The sequence below is a fragment of the Thamnophis sirtalis genome, unplaced genomic scaffold (assembly GCF_051295495.1).
Source record: "Thamnophis sirtalis isolate CommonGarterSnake01/CBP01778 unplaced genomic scaffold, rThaSir2_p1.2 scaffold_4, whole genome shotgun sequence".
NCBI lineage: Eukaryota > Metazoa > Chordata > Lepidosauria > Squamata > Natricidae > Thamnophis > Thamnophis sirtalis.
Genome location: NW_028261384.1, coordinates 126,508,299 through 126,517,801, shown reverse-complemented (window position 1 = coordinate 126,517,801; position 9,503 = coordinate 126,508,299). Strand labels below are relative to the sequence as shown.

At 40.8% G+C, this 9,503-nt stretch overlaps 1 protein-coding gene across 1 annotated transcript; it reads left to right on the top strand.

Moving 5' to 3' along the window:
- The first annotated feature begins 8,549 nt into the window (after nt 1-8,549).
- Nucleotides 8,550-9,503, top strand: LOC148046438 (olfactory receptor 8I2-like). Its single transcript, XM_087714734.1, has one exon. It carries the CDS (start codon nt 8,550-8,552, stop codon nt 9,501-9,503), a length of 954 nt encoding a protein of 317 aa, XP_087570860.1.

Here is a 9,503-nt window from a genome sequence, read left to right as displayed (position 1 = left end):
CCAGAGAAAATGCCCTGAAGAATCAGAGCAATAGATGAATAAGTAGCTTGAGATACCCTTAAATGACTTCCATGAGGGAGGGCCTGAAACTCCCCATCCATTCCATCTTGGTATATACTTGTCTCTCATTTTTCTTCTTCTACTGTTACTGCGATCAAGATGACTAAATGAACAAACTGGAAATGTATCAGCAAGTATTTATTCTTTTGGTTTTCCAGAACTTCTTTGGCCTTTTTGGAGTGAGTGACATACCATTTTACTAATGGACTATGGTATCCTAACGTGAGCTTCATAACCAATGAACCCTTGTCATCAACAATTTTTATTATTGTGGACTTTCATTTGGGTGTTCCACATATCCCGGGTGATTCTACTCTGATAGGAGGTCTTTATGGTCACCCTGGAGAGGTGGTGAAGAAGCGAGGGATTACTTGTTGATTCCGGGAGAAAGGCAGCTCTCCTGCTTGATCCAAGGAGCCCTCCCAACCGGTAGAGAAGAGAGACAGCCATTATGACTGGAATAAAGCTGGAGCAACCAAGCTGGAGTGGTGTGTGAACAGAGAATTGGAACTGGGTGAGATGATTTTCAACTTCTTTATTAGAGACCCACCTAAATAAAAGAAGTTTTAAAAGTCTCCAAAGTGCAGAAAGTGGCAACTTAATACACGGAGAAAAATGATAGACCCAAAAGAGAAATCACATTTGGATGGAAGAATATGAAGTTTTGCGATATAGAAAGACTGAACTGCAATTTTGTTGCTGTTAAAAGTGACTTTGATTTGCCTGCAATATTGTTTGACTGTTGGAAGAAATTGTAAAAAGAATGTTTTTTTCCTTTTTGTTGAACTTTGATAATCAGCTGTTAGAGCTCTCCTTCATCTTGGTACCCAAAATTACAGTTGAGACCCCATCTACTGGCCAAACAAGATACTATATTATTATATGGCTAGAAAGAACCTTGAAAAGAAATGAGTTGATATATATAAAAAGGAAAGTCAAGAGTGATAAGAAGAGAAAGAAAGTGAAACTACTTGTTTTTTTGTGGCAAAGGTCCAATCAGAGTCTTGAGAAAGCCTAAGGAAGAGATGGTTTGAAAAATCAATAGAGAACCTCAAGAAGCAATGTTCTGAAGGAACCGTAGAAAATATATTACAATGGTTTCAAGGATCCTTAGAAAGCTCTGCATTTTCTGAAGAACCTATACCACTTTGTGAACAATTGCTTCAGGAATCTCTGAAAAACTTGGAAAAGGTCCCGAAACACACAAACAAGATGCCAACAATGGCTTGAAATATCTGTAAACAGCTTCAAAGAGGGAGGACCGTGAAGCATCCCATCTAGGTCCTCAGGAATGGCTTAAAGCATCTATTAAGGGCATCCAGGATCTCAAATAATCTAAGGAATCAAAAACAAGCAGGGGAAAGACGAAGGAGAGAGTGATTTGGGTAGAACTTGCTTGGTCTGAAAGAAACTGAAGGATGGATGGATGGCTTCAAACATATTTAGCAAGTTCCAGGCAGCCTGGTTCTACTGCATCCAAAACAGATATGCAAGCATAGCTACAAACATCTCTGCAAAAACTCAGTCACGAATCCTCAGAAGAAGCCAAAAAACAATGTGGAGGAATTGCTCTAGGAATCCAGAGAAAATGTCCTGAAGAATCCAAGCAATAGATGAATGAGTAGCTTGAGATACCCTTAAATGACTTCCATGAGGGAGGGCCTGAAACTCCCCATCCATTCCATCTTGGTATATACTTGTCTCTCATTTCTGCTGCTACTAGTGTTATTGTGATCAAGATGACTAAATGAACAAACTGGAAATGTATCAGCAAGTATTTATTCTTTTGGGTTTTTTTTAAATAGACATATACCGCTTCATAGGGCTTTCAGCCCTCTCTAAGCGGTTTACAGAGTCAGCATATTGCCCCCAACAACAATCGGCATCCTGATTTTATCCACCTCAGAAGGATGGAAGGCTGAGTCAACCCTGAGCCGGTGAGATTTGAACAGCCGAACTGCAGAACTGCAGTCAGCTGAAGTAGCCTGCAGTGCTGCATTTAACCACTGGGCCACCTCGGCTCATAACCAATGAACCCTTGTCATCAAGAATTTTATCTAGATGCTGCCTTAAGTTGGGTGGGAGGATAAAAGAAAGAGAGTGAAGGGAGAAAGGGAAAGGAAATATGGAGAGATTGATATGGAGCCGAGGTGGCACAGTGGTTAGAGTGCAGTACTTCAAGCCACTTCAGCTGACTGTTATCTGCAGTTCAGTGGTTCTAATCTCACCGGCTCAAGGTTGACTCAGACTTCCATCCTTCCGAGGTGAGTAAAATGAGGACCCAGACTGTGGGGGCAATATGCTGACTCTGTAAACCGCTTAGAGAGGGCTGAAAGCCTTATGAAGCGGTATATAAGTCTTACTGCTATTGCTATTGCTATAGGAAGGAAAGGAAATAAGGGCCAAAGAACAAGCACAATTTATGCCAAAATGCCAAGAATGGATAGACAATGGTAGAGCACAGAGAAACAAAGCTTTGGAAGTGAAAAGGAATCAACCAAAATCAGGAGGGCTCCCTTGACTGTAGCATTACTGGCATAACAATTCATCTTATGGGGAAGGGAAGAGGTGCATTATCAGGAAACCTCTCGAGACTTCCATGCGCGTCAGACAGTTACAGACCATGGTCTGGTCCACAGTCTGGGCTATACACTCAGGGCCTTTGAGTATCATCATTACTACAGGGGGGTTATGGGGTTCCCAGAAGCTGGACGGAGATCCTTGGACCTGAAAGTGTGGCAGCATGAACGGATTTCCAGAAAAATTGCAGAAGTACAGGAATCCTTTCAGCAGTTCCCAAAAGGCTGCACAGCCGTTTGCACTACTCAGGTGATCCTGAGGATCAGGCAAACATCCAAGTGGTCTCAACAACTCCCTAAAAGAATGCAAATGACCAGCTGTCTGCAAGGAATATCAATCCTCTCCTTCCCACCATCCATTCAGAGCTGAAGAAGCTTCTTGGATGAGAAAGGAAACATCTTCTAAGACTTGATTGGTTCTTCTATTTAATTTGCCTTCTGCAGGTACTTAATAAAGCCTGAAATCTCCTTATTAACTGGTGTGTTCATTGTGTTTGGATATCTTATCTCATTTATCCGGCTCCTGAGCCGTTGCCTGATACTTGGTGAAAAATACACACAGACAGACACATAAACATATCTGATTTATCATATCAAATGTATTTTCTTTCAATAACAAAGTACATTTACAATCAAACAAAGGAGACCTGACAAACTTTCAGAAGCAATTGTGGCAAGAGACCAGGATCTCTGGTAAAACAGTCTCTCACCAAAAATCAACTGTATCCATAAGGTATCTGGGGCGATCCACTAGAATGGGTCTAGCCTTGCGTGGGCATCCCAAAGCAGCACCCACAAACCATCAAGTCACAATATGGCATATGCCAATGATAGGAAGCGTTGCTTGCTTTTCTGCCCAGTGACCTCCCTGTCTGAGGAAAGATGCTGGAGATGCTGCCCCTTGGTCTGTGAGGGAGGAACCCAGGCTCTGCTCTCTCCACGGAGTACATCGTCTCCATGCCTGGAGCAGCCTTCCTCCCAAGACGTTTTTCTAGAGACCAGAGTTCTGGGCTGGCTTGCTGATTCCACAGCAAAGAAAGCTAGTATTTGGGCCCCAGGAAAGAAAGCCTTCCGTTCCTTTCATTCTAGGTTAAGCTGAAAGAAAAGAGCTGACAAAGGGCCACATAATACTGTACTACACCGTCTCCTGCCGAATGACCTCACCTAATGGTTTCATCTACTGTTGGGATAAAAAGGGAGCAGCAACAAACTCTGGACACTCAGACCATGCTATTCATATGCTTGCGCAGTGCTTGGAGGCTTTGAATTTCACCATAGGGAGGAACAGGGTCCACCCACCTCAACCCTGGCTCTCAGTGGGGTACGCGCTCCCCAAGAGACAGCCGCTAGGCAGTTTGGGTTTTCTCTGGACTCACAACTACATGTCCTCATGAAAGATTTCAAAGCCCTACCCACAGAGAAGATAGGAAGACAGAACAACCCTCCCTCAGCCTCCTTGCTCATAGCTGAACTGTTCCAATAATTGAGAGAGTCACATAGGTCTGTTCCACCCTTGACATGGGTCAGTTGCCACTTGAGAACATTAACCAGTGTTATGTTCCTGGCACAGATGTGTCCAAAGGATTTCCCCACAGGCAAAATAGGATGGTAAAGTTAGATGATAATTCACCAGAGGGATGAAACAAAGCAGACACATGGTAGACATTGAGAAATCCTCAATAGTTTTTGAAATCATTTCTTGAAATGGTGTGACTTCAAGATAGCCATTGTTGCAGAAAGAACTCTACCCACTGAGATGCTCTCATGACCTGCAATGGTTCTACTCCATCACACTCTAGAGTCAAAGAACTTTTGGTATAATGAACATAGTAGAAGCATTCCTAAAGTCCAACTTGATAAACAACCAAGAGGTTTTCAGGTGTTCTAGTTGTTCTGAAATTAGTAAAAAAGGAAATAATGTTTCAATGGTGTTCTAGCCCAAGCTCCAGTATCACATCATAGTGGACAGCCATTGGTTGATTTGTGCACTAGACAGGATTGGAGGGTGTGTATGGTACAGAAGAACCTCTGGTCTTGACCATAATTCATTCCATAATTTTGGTTGCAACCTAATTAGGTCATGACCCAAAGCTAACCAAAATTAAAGCAAAATTAATGCAACGGCCACATGAGGATCTTGTTGCTCAGTGCTTACAAAAAATGGCCTAGAAGGGGGACTTGGCAGTGAGCATGGTTGATCACCACCCAAGTATGTGTTCGTGACCAGATTCAAAACTTTTGTGAATTTCTTGGTCAGAACCCGATTTGGTCATGATCAGAAGTGTTCATGACCAGAGGTTCTACTGTATCTGCCATGACATTGAAACCTCTAGGTGTTTTGAAAAAGGAGGACATGATGTTTGGGCTTGGTTTGCCAGAACGTATCTCCATGACAACAGGTTTGTGACTTCAGACTGACATTTTGCTGTTATAAGTACCCGCAAGCACAGCTGAATTGTTGAATTGGGCCCAGATCCTCGGTTTCTGCTACTCTTTCAGTCCTTCCTGAAACTGGATGTTCGGGGTGAATTTCATTCTACAAAGCGTGTTTTCCAAAGACGAGCATGCAACAGTCAGTCCAAAGCTTAAGAGCAGAGTCAGGGTTGTCAGCCAGTCCAAGGATCGAAGGTTCAAATGTGAAATTAATACACAGGGATCACATTTGAGCTAACATTCCTTTCCTGCTAAGAGCAGAGAGGGAGCCAAGTCTGTTCTGTAGGCCATCACTCCTCAGAATGTTGTTGCAGAAAACTGCCACTGTCTGATTCTTTACTCTGTTGTTAGGCAACTAACCGAATGGAACTTTCCATATGTTCTCCTCTCTCCTTTCATGGGCCATGACTGGTCAATGCTTCAGGAGCCAAAATAAAACAGCCAAAGGGACAAAGCACAACCTAATCTTGCCCCCTTCTGGATATAATATGGTTTAGTTAGATCACCATTGATCATAATTTGAACTTTCTGAGATGTACATATTGACTTAATTCCTTGAATAAAATTTTTGTCAAAGTGCATAATTTCCAGAACTTTAAACAAAAAAGACCAATTCTGTTCAAAAGCTTTCTCTGCAAAACATGCTTTGTTTTTTATGTTGTAAATATCCTAAGGCATCCAATAAAGTTTTATTTGATTAACAGAACAATAGAGCTGGAAGAGACATTGGATGACTTCTACTCTAACCCACCCTGCTCAAGAAGAAGACCCGACACCATAACTGGCTGTCCAATCTCTTCTTAAAAACCACCAGTGATGGTGCAGCCACGACTTCTGGAGACAAGGCGTTCCACTGATTAATTGGTTTTGAATTTCTGAAATAGGCTGAATTCAGATCCCCCATTAAATTCAAAACCACTAAAACCATATCTAGGGTAGGACTCTCATCCAAGAAGCAGATGAGACCACCACTTATATGAGGAACCATTGGGAATTTAGGGCAAAGGCTTGCCATTCACCTTTGCTGTTAGAACTGGTTGCTGCTGCACACTGCTGCCCCATATTCAAGTGATCATCCACTAAGACTCCAAGGTCCCACTCAAAGTTCCTAGTTTGTCAAGATCTTTTGGGATCTTGAGCTTGTCTTCTGGGGGTGTTGGCTATTCCTGCCAGTTTAGTGTCATCTGCAAATTTGATTAGTTCCCCTTCTATTCCCTCATCTAAGGCATTTAGATTTAGTTTGTCGTTCCCAATGGAATGCAGTCATTGTAGTGTGATTCTTCTATCATGATTGTGTAGCAATAAAAATTACTGTTTGAGACTCTTAACAAGTAATTCTGGTTGCTTTCATCTGACCATCATGGAGAATTTTCTCTTGAAGGATCTCTCATGAAAATTGAAAAATCATCTTAGCGTGACTGAACATTTATTAACAGACTGTTTTCCCTCATATTTAGTCCACATTACCAGAACACTCATTCTAAATTGTCGTATTTGATTTAGGAAAATATAGCATTAAAAAACCCAACATCTGTCCATATTTGTATTCTCCTCTTAATTAATGTTATTCATTTTGAATTTCAGAAAATTTTCATCATCCATATTCATTGAATTCCCAAACTCTTCATTATCCATACTTACTTTGAAACCAGCTCATATCAACCTAAACATTTAACACAAATTAATTCAGTGAAGATTATTTTTCTTTAAACCCCATTAATTAAGTGGTTTAAAGAAGGAGCAAAACATTTATAATGATTTACTGAAGAGGCCCAAAGGGAATGGAGTAATTTCCATTAAGTGGGCCTCTATTTTATAACAACTCCCCTTATATTAAAGAAGGAAGATAACATGTTCCCACTTCTTTTCAGATCCTGAATAATTGCTTCATTAAGATAAAGTATGTTTCAAGTTGACTTCAGTTCCTCTGGATTTCACTAACATCATTTTGTTGGCAAAGATGATCTCTGTCTCTGTCTCTCTCTCTTTTCCCATGATGTTTCTTTACCTTCCAAGTCCAGCTATCTCCCCATTTCTATTAGGTTACCAGGAATCTACATCTCATGTACAGCAGCTGAATAGTTTCTATTCTGTACTAATCAAAAGGTAGAATCCAGATAGATGCATTGTAAATCGAGATTTCTCACCTGACATTGTGTTAGAGTGGATATACAGATTGTCAGTGTTCCAAATATCATGTAGAATTAAATCAGAGCTCAAGACATAACTTCCATCAAAGTTCCAATTTAATAAGTTCATGATCTTGTCCCCACACCCACAAATCCATCACATGGTTCAATCTTCCTCTGTCATGCTGGCATTTCATCCCATCTGGTTCCAGTCAGGTGCAGAGACAAAGAATGACCTTGATTTCTAGGAAGGTATTTTTTTATTTTGAATACAAACATATTCTACTCCTTTCTATTCCCCCTCCCAATTACTACACTAATGAAACAGCATAGTACAATAATAGAGAATGTGGCAGGCCAAAGATCTGAAAAGGAATATGACTGCAGGCCTGACACAGATTTCTCTTACTCTTACCCTTTTTTCTTTTCTTTTTCCAGGATGTTTCTTCAACTTCCCAGACCAGCTATGGCACCATTTCTATTAGGTTACCAGGAATCTACATCTCATGTATAGCAGCCAAAAAGCTTCCAAAAAGCAAGATGTGTGGTTGCTGTACAATTCCTAGTGAATTATGCCTAAACAAAGGTATCTCTTAAAACCCCTGAGATATTGTCACCATAATTCATGTATATTCAGCGTCGATAGAATAGATCTTAGAGTCCATGATCCCTATAAGGTCATAAGACAATCTGAAAAATGCATAAATAATAATTTAGTTAGTTTATAATGTAAAGGAACTGTTCAAAAGATATTGAGAACTTTAAAATGATTGCTATGGGTTAGAGGTTTATAAGTTTCTATGTTATTGGTAACTTTGAATGAAGAGGATCCTGACTGCTTTCTTTCCCAATGGACAAAGGACTTTTTACAAAGCTATTTAATGACATGCAGTATATTCATTCTGTGGAGGTTATGAACAAAGGAAGCCAGTGTGTTGTATCACTTCTTACTGTCCTTCCATCTGATACTTGTCACACTCTTGCTAAAAATGGTCTGTAGCCCTCCTACAAGTATTACCCAGAAATTCCAGGTTCTATCAATGAATTGGTTCTCTTTAGAGGATAAATTGTGTATGAATCGTTCCAATATCTAAGTTTAGTAACAGCAATCCAAGACAGGAGTTGATTCATTATCTGGGAAATACAACACATTGTGTTAATCTGTTGACAATGTCTTTGGTACTGTTCTGTACTAATGAAAAAGTAGAATCCAGATAGATGCATTGGAAATCAGGTTTTCTCAGCTGACATTGTGTTATAGAGGATGTACAGATTTCTCTTTCTCTTCCCTATCTGTGTTTTGCAATTAAAGTCATTGTCCATCATTATTTGTAGGCAGACTACCAAGATGGGTGCTGACAATTTCACTTCAGAAACAGGATTCATCCTCTTGGGACTCGCCTCTCATCGAAATCAATGCATTGTGCTATTTGTGGTCTTCCTAACAATGTACTTGCTCACAGTTTTGGGTAACCTGCTGATCATCATACTGGTACACATGGATGCTCAACTGCACACACCTATGTACTTCTTTCTCAGTCATTTGGCAAGCCTGGACATTCTGTATGTCACTTGCTCTTTGCCTCAGACTTTAGTCCACCTCTTGGCTGGAAAAGGTGTGGTTTCTTCCATAGGTTGCATCTTACAAGGAGGAAGTGCCCTGAGCTTGGGCTGTACTGAATGTTTGCTATTGGGTGTCATGGCTTATGATCGTTACTTGGCCATCTGCAACCCCTTGAGATACACCTCGGCCATGGATAGGAAGCACCAACATCTGCTTGCCATCTCCTGCTGGATCATAGGCTGCGTCCTCTCGACAGTCACTATTGTTTGCGTCTTTCGTCATTCCTTCTGCGGTTCCAATCACATTAACCACTTTTTCTGCGAGCTGCGTTTTTTGCTAGCTCTTGCATGTGATGATGTAAAGCGCACTACAGACATACTTAATGCTCTATCTGTATTCACCATTCTGATTCCCTTTTCAGTTATCTTGTGTTCCTATTGTTGCATTGTACATTCAATTTTTCAAATGCAGTCAATTGCGGGGCGTTATAAGGTTTTCTCCACCTGTGGCTCCCACCTTATTGTGGTCACCTTGTTCTATGGAACCATAATCTCTATATACATAACCCCCCATTCAAGTTCATCTGATAAGAACAAAAAGGTTGCAGTTATGTATCTTGCAGTCACTCCCCTGCTCAACCCCATCATTTACACTTTGCGGAATAAAGACATCCACAGGGCTGTGATCAAGGTGTTGAGAGGAAGGAACTTTGAAGAAAAACATGAAGATTATTGTTGA

Coding starts and splice junctions, on each gene's coding strand:
- LOC148046438 (XM_087714734.1), top strand. CDS start 8,550: ATGGGTGCTGACAATTTCACTTCAGAAACAGGATTCATCCTCTTGGGA.